This window comes from Eptatretus burgeri, chromosome 11 (assembly GCF_056783735.1).
Source record: "Eptatretus burgeri isolate ZD-2024b chromosome 11, Ebu_testis_v1, whole genome shotgun sequence".
Classification (NCBI taxonomy): Eukaryota; Metazoa; Chordata; class Myxini; order Myxiniformes; family Myxinidae; genus Eptatretus; species Eptatretus burgeri.
The window spans coordinates 44596307-44611251 of NC_140971.1; the positions used below are offsets into that span (position 1 = coordinate 44596307).

The 14945-nt window shown below is 41.0% G+C and overlaps 1 protein-coding gene across 5 annotated transcripts in view; it reads left to right on the forward strand.

The window, feature by feature from the left end:
- The window catches only part of GOLM2 (golgi membrane protein 2), a 111764-nt gene that overhangs the window by 21611 nt on the left and 75208 nt on the right, over positions 1–14945 (forward strand). For all 5 annotated transcript variants that reach the window (XR_015049276.1, XM_085846282.1, XM_085846281.1 and 2 more), the window contains exons 2-7: positions 6923–7171; positions 9631–9738; positions 9932–9986; positions 10257–10356; positions 12609–12726; positions 14429–14591. Coding sequence is in view for 4 of the 5 variants with exons in the window: in XM_085846282.1 (XP_085702408.1) it covers positions 6953–7171; positions 9631–9738; positions 9932–9986; positions 10257–10356; positions 12609–12726; positions 14429–14591 (763 nt within the window). In the remaining variant the exon portion in view is untranslated. The remainder of the gene's footprint in view (positions 1–6922; positions 7172–9630; positions 9739–9931; positions 9987–10256; positions 10357–12608; positions 12727–14428; positions 14592–14945) is intronic.

Genomic DNA, 14945 nt, shown 5'->3' on the forward strand with positions numbered 1-14945 from the left:
GTCGCCAGCACCCAGCCTTGCCGTGCACCCTCTAGCGGACAGCCCTGAACTCCAATCGATGTCTGGGAGGGCACCGAGATCCTCTGTCGCGGCTTTAGACACTGGCAGTTCCTCACACTTCATGAAACTGGTGACGTCGAGTGACCCACACGGTCCGTCGGTGAATGACCTGTGCCTCACTCGTCGGTGCTGCTCACACCCACACGCGCACCAAACGCTTGCTTGCTCACTTGCGGGCTTGCACGCTTCCTCCTTTTCCTCCCTGGCTTTCTTTCTCTTCCTTCTCTCTGCCTCCTCTTGCTTCTCTCTCCTCTCTTCCTCTCACTTTTCTCTCCTCTTACTTTTACTTCTCTCTGGTTCGCTTCCTTCCTCACGCACTTCAACTCTCACTTTCTTTCTCCCTCTCTTCTCCCTCCTCTTTCTCTCGCCCTTTTACTTCTCTCGCCTCCGCTTTCCTCTCACTTCTCTCGCCTCCGCTTTCCTCCTTAGAACGGACCTCCAATTCGATTTATATCTGTGGGCCGTCTCGGCAGCGCAGAGTCCGCCCCAAGTTCATCCCACCCCACTTGCGCACGGTTACCATGACGAGCCGTGCTCTCAAAAAAAAGGCGGGCGTCGGAGCTCGCAAAAGAATGTTGCTGAGGAAAAATATGGGCAGGCTTCAGAGCTCACGAAAGAACGTTGCTGAGGAAAAATAAGGGTGGGCTTCAGAGCTCGCAAAATAATGTTGCTGAGGAAAAATAAGGGTGGGCTTCAGAGCTCGTGAAAGAACGTTGCTGAGGAAAAATAAGGGCGCGTGTCAGAGCTCGTGAAAGAAATGTGTGTAAATGTGTCTGTCGTAAAGAAAAAAGCTTCCCATAAGAGAGGGGATCTATTCTTTACCCTTCTGAATGCATCTCATTTAAAATCCCATTAAACATGGGGATGGGGCTAATCTGAACATGCATTGAAGGAAATAACTGTCTGATGACCTTGATGTGTGGATGCATTCATCAGACCGAATTCTGAAATACATAATATTTTGCTTTGAAACTCACAGAGAAACCATATAACCTTTGTGAAGCACACACGAGTCATATAAAATAAACAATCACGAGGACAAAGGAAAACGTGATCGCTTGTATGCTGCTGAGGTTAAAAGCTATAACATTCATAGCCATCCGCATCGTCATCCACGGTGCCCGTAAGCAACCATGTAGGCATGCACACACACCCACGGGGAGTTCTTTTACACATCCAAATCCCAATCGGGACACAAACTGCAGCGCTATCGACAATAGGTTACTCGGCAAATGGCTTAAACACTTAAGCAAGCACTCCAATTAAATAGTTGATAAGGAACGATTGGCTTGTAAAGTGATAGCAAGCTGATTGGTAATGGCACATATTCGCAAAAAACTCAACATCACCAATTTTGTTAACATTTTCAGATTTCGCGTTGCTTAGTCCACAGGATCTGATCCTCCAAACTCAAATTATATATCGATGATGTACTTTAATTGGTCCCTAAGAGTAGATCTTGGAAAATCACATCGCATCATGTAATGCATGAAATCGCTCCAAGCAACTGATTTGAAAACTTTGGCACTTACAAAAGCAATGTATATAGCGTTTTGTATGTGTATAGATGAGGCATTCGATGATATGAGTGAGGACAGTGAAAAAAAGATTTTGAACTCTTTAGCTGGAATAAACTGTTGCGGCCTGTTCCAACTCCAGGCATTGTTGAACAGGCCAAACAAAATGGCGAATTAAGACCCCAGCGTGGTGTAACCCAGGATACACCTTAAGACCCCATTGAGAGCTGTGATCGAGGATGTGAATGATAAAGGATATAATTAAATAAGGCTGTTAATTATCTTGAAAAGGATGTTTTAATTAACCGAACCACACAATTTTCACTCATGCACTCCTTTGGAGTTCCCTTAGTATGCATGTAAAGTTTCAGGTTGCTAGGTTTCATGGTTTTGGAATTATGGAGGAGACTGGTGGATGGACACACACTGACATTTTTTAGTATAGATGTATATCAGAATATTGTCACCCAAATAATGTTTCAAAATGTACTTAAGTAAATGACAGAGTGTGATGCAAGGAAAAACGTTCACTTTTGACAAAATGAATGCTCATAAACAGAAGATAATTACATGATTATCACACTTTTCATCACATTTAAAACTTCGGCGAGCACCTAACTTTGAGCTCATTTCCCGACTTACAGTAGTCTGTTGTCAGGGTTGTACACTTTGATGATGTTCCTGGATAACCAAGGAATGCATTCATATACCACAACCTATGCCCACTATGCAAGACCCAAAAAGTGAGGTCGAACCCATTGGGTACTCGGAGTGTCTTTCAGGCACTGGTTTGTTCATTTCACACTGAAAACGCCTTTGAGCTTGAATGGTTGAACCATATTCATGAACAAATATCACAATTTTTGTTTTCTCTTGAAGACTCGTCATATATTATATAAAAGAAGCTCTGTCTCTGCGTCCTGCCTGCCTGCGTGTATCCAGCCGGCAACCTTTGTCCTATAGGGAATACCACTACTCAAGCCCAATATGCAAACAGTATGATATGGTTGAGTAAGGTGAGGTTACAATTTACATTAAAACAAAAACTCTTCCTCCTTCATCTTCTTCTTCACCTATAATATAGCGAATCTCATTCAATCCCATTTCTCTTATTGATTAGATTCAGAAAACGTTTGGTTATATTCAATACTTTTTTTTCAACATTTCCATTTTCTTCATATAACAGTAATATATCACACAATCAAAAAGTATGTACACCACCTTTTGCTCTACTTGCGACACAGGTGAGAAAATGACACGAAAAAAGCAGATGATATTTCAGTAATTTATTCGCATGATTTTTAAAGGGTGAAAAGTTAATTTTTTTTGCTGGGTACCCCTTCTTGTTGCATTAGAAAATGGGGTTTCACCTGAAACAGAAAGAAAATAAAAATCGGCGTTCACAACAAACTAAAACTTGCTCGTCTAATACATATATTCATATCAAATTTATGTCAGTATCTCAAATAACAATGTAGATATTCAACGTTCTTTTTGGTATATCCATTTTTGGACACCCTGTGTGTGTATGTTTTTATATATATATATATATATATATATATATATATATATATATATATATATATATATATATATATATATATATATATATATATATATATATATATATCTTCTTCTTCCTCTTTCGGCTGCTCCCGTTAGGGGTCGCCACAGCGGATCATCCGTATGATCCGCATCGTGATTTGGCACATGTTTTACGCCGGATGCCCTTCCTGACGCAACCCTGGTCGCCTCTTACGACACAGGGATAGTTTATTTATATATATATATATATATATATATATATATATATATATATATATATATATATATATATATATGTATATATATATATATATATATATATATATATATATATATATATATATATATATATATATATATATATATATACATACATCTTGCTACGGGTATGTCGGCTGGCTCACGAGTGGCCTTGTGGACCCACTTCCCAACATTTGAAGCCGACAAAGTGTGAGAGAGTCAGTTCTACCACGGCTTGGTCAGCACCCATCCTGATTGGCACATTGGGGAACGCCTTGCTTGGCATCTTTACTTTCCGCTAGGAGCGCTTCTCTTGTCGCCTTTGTGTTTTGTTAGGAGTGCTCCGTTTGGCGCTTAGCACTCCGGAAGCCCGGTCAACCCGGCCAGGTCTCCATCCCTCAGGACACACACTCCTTCAGGATCTGAACTCGGAACTCAGCCCTAAGTGCCGTCCTGCTTTGCATCATGCCTGAACTGCTTTTTCTCTCTCCTTGAACTGTTCTGCGCTCATACTACTCTGTCAAGGTTTTTTTTTAATTTTTATTTTAAAAATCGTCCATGGATGGTCTCCAATCACGCCCGCTTTCGGCAACAAACACCGATTCGCTGTGGCACACTGCGATTCAGCCACTGGGATTCGTCCCTGGAGCATGGGTGCGCAACTGGCCTCTCTGATGCCGCGATGACTGGGTTGCTGAAGCGGTGAGGATTACGACAATTGCAATGCTGGAATGGTAATCATTTGGTCAAAGTGCTGGTGAGGTAAAGTGGTTTGAGAATGGAAATGAAGCTTGCAAATGGAGATTCGAGTACAGATGTCGGAAAATGTGTGTTTGGGAATGAAGTTTGAATACGGAGTTGGAGAATGAAGGTTTTGGAATGAGGAAGAGAACAATGGGGAAGGTTCTGATGACAAGCACAATGCATTTCCCTGTCCCTTGTATGAGGTGAAGGGTTATCGAATGAAACAAAATCACTATGGAAATATCTAAACTCCAGCAAGTTTCTTTTATGTGTTGAATGTAACTCCTGGGGTATCTCCAAAACCGCAACAATTATCGCATAGTTACAACTCCCATCACACATTCTATTGCATGATAATACATTAAATCATGCGCATCTTACCTTAAATATCACATGTCCACCAACAAACACGACCATCCCAATCACCTCTGGATCATACTCTTGTTCAAATATTCAAACAATTTATAAACTGTTTTTCTACCTGCTTTCTTGTCTCCTAGCAACCACTAACATCGGTTTAAATGGTTTCCATGTATATTTAACCTCCACCATCGAAGATGGATGGAGGTGACTGTTTTCACCCCTGTCTGTTTGTTATCTTGCCAAAACGAAGTTTTTGCAAGATATGTTCGTCAGCTTGTATGTTTTTTTGTTTTTGTTTTTGTTTGTTTGTTTGTTTGTTTGTCTGTAATCACGTATAAAAAATTCTGCAGAGCACAGTTATCATCAGAAATTTTTGTAACTTCGCCTATCAGAGGCCTATAGAGGTCCCTTTCAGTGCACAAAAATTTGAAGGTCAAGGTCAAAGGTCAAGGTCACTTTGGCGCAAATCAGGGGAGTCGACGAAACCCTTATTTTTTTGAGTAATTTTGATCGGATAGTCTTCAAACTTCATGGGAATATAGTTCATGGTCTGGCGCTCAGCTGATTAATTTTTGGTGGCGATTGGCCTTGACCTTCATGGTTAGCGCCTGAGGTCAAATATATTTGACCCCAAGGTCAAATTTTCAAGTTTTAGGAACCATATCGTGTAGTTCCTCAAATTGAACACCTCGATGAGTGCTTTCTAGATATGTCAAGCTTGAGACATTATGACGTCATTTGGTGACGTTATGAGGCAAACGCATATTTTTCATGGTTACTCTGCAGAACGATTCTCATCGGAATATCTCGTAGGCAGATATTCCTCAAGGAGTCGCTCCTGGTGGATAGCAGCTCTGTTCACCTCAGTGTGACCTTAAAGAAGTCACACGTGGTCACCTTTTGTCAAGATACGGGTCACCCTGCGGGTGACATTGGTTTATTCGTTTGTTTGTTTGTTTGTTAACAGTATTCCGGAAAAAACTCCTTGACGGATTTCGACGAAACTTGGTGGGGGATTCGGTATAGTCCAAGGATCATGCCATTAGATTTTGGACTTGGTCCAATGTCCAATATGGCGACTATGGCAGCCATTTTGAAAAAAATATTTAAATTTTTGTTTTTGCATTTCTACATGTTTTAAGTGATTTCCAACCCCCCAAAAAAATTGTTAGAGGAAAAAAAAACAAATTTTGCACCTTTTTTTTTCAAAAAAAATTTCGATTTTTTTTTTTTTTTTTTTTTTTTTTTTTTTTTTTTGGCATTTCTACATGTGCGTCGATTCAGTTTAGTTTATTCAATCGTGGTTCAGTAGAGTCTGATCCGTTTTGACCTACAATGAATAGGATATCAGGTTCACTTAAGTGACCCAGCAGTATTGGCGGTGGAGGTTTTGCACTCTACCGAGTGCTCCCCCTCTAGTTTTAATAATGCATTTGTATAATATCTCAATAATATTTCTACTATTTGTGTTGTATTCCAGTATTCAATGTATTTCACAAATTATACTTGCTGTCGTTTTAATCTGCCCGCTGTAGCTCCGTGTTAGCATACATCTGACAAGTTGTTTTAATTTATTGACAAGTTCAGTGCTGTGTGTGATTTATCTCAGTCTTATTTATTTCACCTGCAACTGTACCATAGAATAACTTTTTAGGAATACTGCTGTCTAAGAAAGGCATTCCTACAATGTGGAATGGAAAAGCATCTCTGTTATCAAATAATTTGAGGTGAAATTTATTATTATTGACATCAATTTGTAATTCCAAAAAAGAAACTGAAGTGTGGGTTTGCTTTTCCTTTTTTAATTTGAGTTATTTTCGACATACTGTATATCATCATGAAGCTCATCAAATACAAACCCATTATTAATTGCTTGTGAATCATCAATTAAGCTAAAGATGTTTCCACACTGTCAGACAGTTGTTAGCTTATTCCTGCACATGTTCTGGACCCAACCAGACTCGTACTTGTGCAGGAATAAATTTGCAAAGAAAGGTGCCGGATCTGAACCCATGGGTATCCCCACTGTCTGCTGCAGTATCCTGTTGCCAAATGGAAAGAAACAGTTGCTTCGGAGAAATCTAAAACTTTCTTTAAGTTTTTCTTTGAAAAACTACATGAACATTGATTTTCCTTTATAGACCAATTTGCTCTTTTTTGAGAGACTTTAATACATTCTTTATTACCTCCTGCAAATGCTTTATCTACCGCTCTGTCCAATGTGGTTACAAGCTTGTCATGTGGGACATTTGTGTATAATGTGGGAAAAAAATCATACATTGATAAACATTTAGCCTTACCCTTGTTATTAATGTTGTGGATACTGTTGATTACAGGTTTGGAACGCATACACCAATGGCAATAGCCTTTCCCATTTCTTTTGGGAGGGTTAGGCTGAACATGCATGCAGGGCATTTGGTGCTTGGTACATATTGCTTTGTCTTTTTCTGCAGGTGGCATTGAAACACGGAGGTTGAGTAAACATGATGGGTCTTGCTGGAAGTCGGCGGGGAGGCCGCATCCCTCCGTTCCTGATTATCGCTTTGCTTATTGTTGTCACCATGTTGGGCTTCAAGTACTGGATGGTTTCAAGCCTGAACGTACGGCTGCAGCACGATCTCGAGCAACTAAGCCAGGAAAAGCAACGCATCATATCTGCTAAGACCCGTGTGGAGCACCGCACCATTGACCTTTTGAGGCAGGTATGTAATCTGCCTTTTTAAACTATTTCTTCTTGAAAAGAAAGCCTTAATCTTTTTTTTTTTTTTAGCGGAACACCGGAGATACCCAGATGTCGTTGAATGAACCCCAGTGCACATTTGCGTTTCAAGTTGCACGCCGAAACACCCCTGCACGCAATGTCCTTCATTTCCCCGGCATCCTCAGAGACTGTGATGAGCGTCCAGGGAGATAACTGTGGTTGGGGTGGTTTGTTGTCATTGTGAGGTTGAGGAAGGGCTGTGGAATTTGTGGTGAAGGGGTTGAAGTGTTGGGAGTGGTTGAGGCGATCGTGGTGAGGAAACTGAAGCGGATGAGGTGATTGTGGTGAGGAGACTGAGCGTAGGTTGTTGTGGGAATTTTTAGGTGTTTGTAGTGATCATGGTGAGTGTTGTAGTGTTGTGGTGAGTGTGGTGAGGGTCTGAGGTAAGGCCTTGGTTGGTTTATGGCGCAGCCGTTTGTACAGGAAATGGCGCGCGCATGCAAATGAGCTCGAGTTATGCGCCTTCTCGACGCTCCGCAGATAGCGTTACTAGCCTGACGTGCATGCTTGCATGGTTTTGTGGCGCATACAAATGAGCTCGATTTATGCGCCTTCTCGATTCTCCGCAGATAGCGTTACTCGCTGACGTGCATGCTTGCGTGGTTTTGTGTGAAATAAAAGGAAGTAAGATAAATTTAAGAATAAGGGATTGAAGACAGAACTAAAAACTCTACGCAATACATCTTGTCCCATTTACCCACTGGACATATGGAAGGGCTAACTAAATTAATACTAATGAGATAACTGTCTCAGGATTGCTATATGTTGGATGCCATTGCCTTGGAGGAGTGCCGGCTTGACAGAACTGCAACAATATTAACAAAATTGAACATATTATTGTAATGTTGCTGGGTACACAATATTGAATATTTTTCCAAGGATCAGAACGTGTATACGGATCAAAATCACTTTTGAAAAAAATTGCAGGGTGTATATATGGACAAGTTAGCTAAGGTAGTAACCTTTTTTTTTCTACAAGATCTTCTTTCATCCTTGATAGTTATGTTGTTGGAGCAGCAGTAACATGACCTTTAAATCGATGTATAGGTTGTGTTTACTCTTCTCAGTTTTTCAATAATTAGGACATTTTTGAGGTCACATGACTCCTTTGCCAATCTTTCTGATCATTGTAATGTTCTAATTAAGTTCTTTTTCACATCTGATACCATATTTGACGATTGGAGTTTATCATCTCACCAATTAAGGTATCCAGGTTTTAATCTGAAAAAAATTGTCCTTTTTCTAAAGCATTGTATATATGGATCTACCCAAGGAGATGGTGACAGGTTGTGGCTTGTTTGTTAATATGTTCTGAATTGTGAGAAAATGACTGTTTAAACACCAAGTAAGGTGCATCGTGATTAAAAAATGTGATCGTCGCGATTAAGTTTCGTCTCAGTTATCCTTGGGAGCTCAGAGGAGTAGGGAAAATCGTATATCGCTCCAAACTCCTAATTTGAAAACTATAGCATCAACAAAAGCAATGTATACAGTGATTCATAGGTATGAAGATCAGGCATTCAATGGTGAGTGAGGAAAGTTGAAAAACTATATTTGAGCACTTTATTGTAGAGAAAACGTTGCAGCCTGTTCCAAGTCGAGGCTTTGATTAGCAGGCCGAAACAAAATGGCAGCTCCTGTGAGGTGACGGTGGGCTCACCAAGATGGAACATCGCCATCTTGATCAGGCTTTTTTGTTTTTTTGATGATGAGCGCCCCATTAACTAGCTTCAAAAGTGGTGTTTACATTTACCCAAATAACTAGTTTTTATTCATGCACTCCCTTGGAGTTCCTTTCGTATGCATGCATATTTTCAAGAAACTGGGTTTCATGGTTTTGGAGTTATGGAGAACACATACATACATACACACACATACACACACATACACACACATACACACACATACACACACATACACACACATACACACACATACACACACATATACACACATACACACACACACACACACACACACACACACACACACACACACACACACACACACACACACACACACACACACATATGCACCTACACACACACACACACACACACACACACACACACACACACACACACACACACACACACACACACACACACACACACACACACACACACACACACACACACACACACACACACACACACACACACATCCATACATACACAAACACACACACATTTATTATTATTATAGATAAGGCAGCTGAAGATACAGTTACGATCGTTACTGTTGCAATTTGAATGTCTCCCTTGGGGATTATAGGAATTTGTACTTGTTCTTATTTTTCTCATTCACATAATCATCAGACTATGGGTATTAAAAACAAAAATCCCTTTAATGCCTTTACCTGTGGTTGCACATTGGAACTATAGCTATATCCTGTTGCAGGTGGAACACCACAAGCTGAATGCGTTGAACACAAAAGACGAGATGGAGCAGATCACCAGTGCACTGAATGCCAAGGAGGTGTTGCTGGATAAATGCAAGCTGGAGAAGGTAAATCAATTGGTTGCACTCTGTCCTCGTGGGGTTTCTGGAAATGACAGATTTAAATTAATGCTAAATGATGTTTGACTTTTTTCATTCCTTGTACATTGTAAGGTATTGGTCATGTTCCCATAATGCCTGTATTAACTCTGTGATCCTCCCCCACCACCCCATCCCTTTCCCTGCAACAATGGTATTCTAGATAAATGCTGAGAACAATGTCACAGAACTCAAGATGTTGTTGAAACATCAGCAAGGTAAAAACATTTTGGTTTGGGAGGGGGGGTGGGAAGTCCACCAAACATTTGGAACGTGTGTGCATTGTGCATTCTTTGCATTACAGTTCGTTGTTCAGATTGTTTAAAAGAAAATTGCTCAAAGATTAATTTTTTTTTGGCAAAAGAGCAATGGAATTATTCACTTAAAGGTATTTTGATCTCTGGTGTTTTTTTTGTTTTTTTTGTACTTTTTAACCCAAAAATGTCTTCTTTAACCTTTTTTGTAATAAAAAAAATGAAAACTTTCAGATAAGTTTGCTACCCTGAAAAAAGAATTTGAAAACCTACTTCAGAAATATGAAGTATTCAAGATGAATTGTTCAGAAATGAAGAACGACATTTCTCCAAGGTGAGTTTTGTCCAGTCACTCGTTAAAATGCTGTTTAAAGTCCTGCAAATGAAAGTGCAATGTGCAGATAATTTGAGTTGTGAATGTTACACCAGCCTGATGATTTGCAGTGATTTGTTTTTGTTACAAAGCTGATGGAACATTTTCACATGTTTTGTATTGTTTGTATATACCGATTTGTTTTGCTTTGTGATTTCTTTATAAAAAATTAAAAAATACATACAGTGGGGCGCAAAAGTATGAGTCCACTTAAATCAATGCGAAGCTTTCTTAAATCTTGATTTCAAACACAAATTTGTCACAATATCGAAGATATGTGTCCATTTTGTTCAACTTACTACAGTTATTATTACTGACAGTTTGTCTTTACAGAATAAATGAAGGGTGAATACATTTGAGAAAAAGATAAAATTTATGTGAGGAGTCTGACTGTGTGCATTACAGTGCATTACAACACTGTTGGGAAAAGATTGACTCCAACATAATCCAGAAACTAATTAAATCGATACCATATGCAGTTGAGGCAGTTCTCAAGAGAAAACGGGGTCATGCTGATTAATTATACTAGAAGCACCCGCTCTCTACGGGAGCCGTCAAGAGGGTCATGTTATTATATTTATGTCTATTTTACTCCAAAGGGTCCCAGGATTGCACACCCAAAAATGGTTGCGATCGGTTCAGCCGTTTTTGCGGTACCTGGGAACAGATGGACGGACGGACAGACGGTGAATTATAGTAAGATTGTCGTGTCCAGGTCAATTAAGACCGATGCTGGACAGATAGGCTGAACTGGCTTTAACTCCATCAGACTGTATTCAATTAATGGCGGGTTTGCACGTGCGAGAACCGAAGAGAAACACGAGAACCTTCACTTAAAAAATAAAAATAAAACCAACGGGTTTATTTCCGAACCAAATAACCAGGGGAAGATTGACCTGACAAAAGGAATATGATGTTAGATTGGGAGGGTGGGAAGGGAATGCAATAAATAATTATATACATTGAGGTAAAACCTGTGGTGCCACACACCAGATTTAATCACAGATCGGGATGGGGAACAAAACCCGGGTGGCTTCAGTTGCTGGTAGACGAATAGGCGATGGGATGATGACCATGAAGGAGGCAGCAGGCAGACTAACATGCACAGGGCAGAGGCAGGTAGGCAGGACGATCCCCTTGGAGCTCTCCTCCAAACTTTTCTCTCCTCCCCAGCTGTTCTCCTCAGCATCATTCTCCTCAGACTCTCGATGCTCCCTGACGTATCTCCTCCCTCGTATCCAGCACAAGGCTGCAAGTGGCATTATTGGCTTAGGGTGTGGCTGTGCCACTGATGCAATTCCCCGATTACCAGTGCACTGGTACTCATTTCGCCAACCTCACAAGGATGACAGGCTGAGTCAACCCCATCTGGTGTTAATTCAATGACTGACAGGGGCTCAAACTCGGGACCCTAAGATCCCAAGCCAGCCACCCTAATGGCGAAGCCAACACCAGGCTTTCCTGACATACTGAACCCGTGTAATTTTGGCTCCTCCCCTCCCAGAGCAAGGAAAACTACCCTTGGAGGAAATCCAAGGCTTGGCCCCTTGGGAGACGAAGAAGTACTTCTCCCCTCACTCTGTAGGCGATCCAAGACCACCCCCCCCACCCCACCCTGCCTCTCCATTGCTTGGCAGATTCCTATTGCCACTCGATGCCACCCGATGGGACATTACAAAGGGGCTATAAGTACAATTCCTTATCTTGATCCCCAGTTAATTATTGCTACGTATCATCCCCTGTATGGTGTACATTCAAACAAGACAATCCTTAAGCTAACGTTTCTATACTTGATCATATCAAGATGAGCGAGCTATTCGTGCATGGACCAGACTACTCCATACATTTCTCTCTGTTCTAGGGTTTGGATAATCCCTTAAAGTGTTTTGGTTTCACATTATGATTAGGTTATTTATTTTGTCACCACCTTTAAATTAATAAATTTTCTACTGAACTCATACTTTTGTACCATACTGTATATATTTTTTGAAAGTTTCAAGTAATTTATTTTGTCATTATTTTGTAGTGCATTTTATTTTTATTTAATTCATGGTTACTCGAACTAGTTATCTGTACCGATGTAATACTTTTGATATGTATAGACTTATCTCGTTCTAAATGCTAAAAGCCAGATTTAATTGACAGTCATACAACAAATCGTGATAACGATGCATTTATATTGGTTTGACAAAACTATTGCGTCTACTCCACAGTGTATTGTGTCTGAAGGAGCTAAAGGCTCTTAAGGAGACTTGCATCAAACCATTCGAGACGAAGAATAACGTGCCTGAAGCTTTTACCAAAGGTGTTGGGAACTATTTGTATCACAAGGTAATAAACCGCACATGAAAAGGCTGAATGCCTAAATTCCGTGTTTGCATTTCAATCCTGTATCCGAAACCCATCGCTTTCTGGACCCACCTTACCCAGTCACACCCAGCTGTCCCTGGACTCTTTGTCCTTTTCTTCTGACAAAGTGGAGCGCTTGCGGTCAAACGTCGACTCAGATTTTGCAACATGTGGAACATGTCTTTCAATCGTGACAAATCTCACACACTCACAATGTCTCTCCAAAAGGACCGTTTGGAACCGCCCCTCCCCCCACACTACCCCCCCCCATCGACTTTCTCAACAATCCTCTGGAAGAAGTCTTCATTCAAGCTTCTGGGTCTCACTATCTGTCATGATCTTTCCTGGGAAAGCCTCATTTCCAACCTGGCCTCCAAAGCCAGTCACTAACTAGGAATCCTCTGTCGTGCAAAGTCCTTCCTCGGCCCACCTGAGCTCCTGACTACGTACAAAGCTTTCGTCCTTAGCCTGATGGAGTACTGCTCTCCCTTCTGGGCTGCTGCTCCTGCCTCCCACCTTTTCGGCTGCACGCTGTGGAAACCAAATCATTTATGATCATTGGTATCTCCCGTAATGAGGCTGAGTCGTTGGGCCTCTCAATCTCTTACCGCAGGCAGGTCTGTGGTCTTTCTGTCTTCCACCATCTCCTCTCCAGTCTCACACCCATTGCTCTGTCTGCGATATGCCCCCCCCCCCCCCATATTTCCACATGGCGCTCAAGGTCCGCCAGCAACGCCCTTCTGGTAAAACTACCAAAATCACGAATTACTGCTCACCTTCACTCTTTCATTCCTCTTTTTTCCTGCGTTTGGAATAAACTCCCACACTCTCTTCAATCCTATTCTTCCCTCCATGTCTTCAAAACAGCTGTTCATCACCACCTCTTATCTTCCCCCATCCAAAACCTCAATCTTTTCTACCTCCGTTAATCCACCCCAAAACCCACCTCCTTCAAGTTCCCTGCTTTCCTTCCCGAAGGTTCCCTGTGGTGTCCATCTTGTATACCACTTGTACCCCACCCTCTCCCTTCCACAGATCCTCTAATATCTCTGTTCCCCACTGTTTTGTCCTTCCTTCTCCCACCCCTCTTGTCTCCTGCCCCCCTTGTTGTTTGTTGTGTGTTAGCTCTCATACGAGCCTTGACAATGTATACAAAAAACAAACAAACCCTGTACGGATTGGATTTGCACCATGTGCTTGGCCATCACGGATTGAGTTGCATCTCTGTTGTGCTCGTATTCCCCAAGTAATTTGATGCATTTGTTTTTAAGCTTGCATTTGGAATATGCCTCTGAACTCTGGGAAAACTTTCAATATGAACTAAAATTTACAGGTGAAAACAAACAAAAGGACTGCTTTGATTTAGTATTCATGACAGCATCTTTGAACTCATTTTGCAAGGAGTACAAAGACCGCTGCATAACAAATGCGACCTCAAGAAAAAATGGAATTTGAGTATAAACCTCATTTTAACCATTCTTGCCACCTTGGTGGCGAGTGCTTGTACCAGTTTGCTTTGCGGGCTGCCTGGGTCCCACTTGCAATTTTGCAGTTGAAGCATTGACCTTTGATTGTAATCCGAGATGTGATTCAATTGTCATCATACTGCAGCCCTCCATGGAGGAATAACAAAGCTGGATCACCTTTTGACATTTACCTGTTTGCTTCACTCGCTCATTGACAGTCACCATCTTCAAAAGCCACGAAGGATGACGAAGAAGAAGAAGAAGAAGGGATTGTTGTCCATGGAGCAAACGACGGTAAAAGGTTGATGGCGGACAAAGACATTCCAAAAGCTGCAGAGAACGAACCTCTCCTTGCTAAAGTCGTCAAACTGCCTCCGACAGGTTATTTTTCTTACTGCTGTTTACAATTGATTATTACTCCATTTTCAAGTTGCGTTTAACCAAGAAAGTAAGTTGTGTTGAGTGAACTGTTGCAAGATAGTTTGGGGGAAAATGTGGTTGTTTTTGTCTTTTCATCGGTCCTTTGTTCCGCATAAATTCATTTTAAAGTTTTCGTGTTAATGTCAAGTGTTTGTTTGGTCACCTTCATATGCACTTTTAAAATTAGACTTTCTCTGATTATAATTTGTTCCCAGTCCAGTCTTTTTGTACCTGGATTCTGTTTTAAATCCAAGATATGCACTATCAGGATGGGGCAATTTGTAATTGTTCTGATCTGTATGGATATCTGTTGAT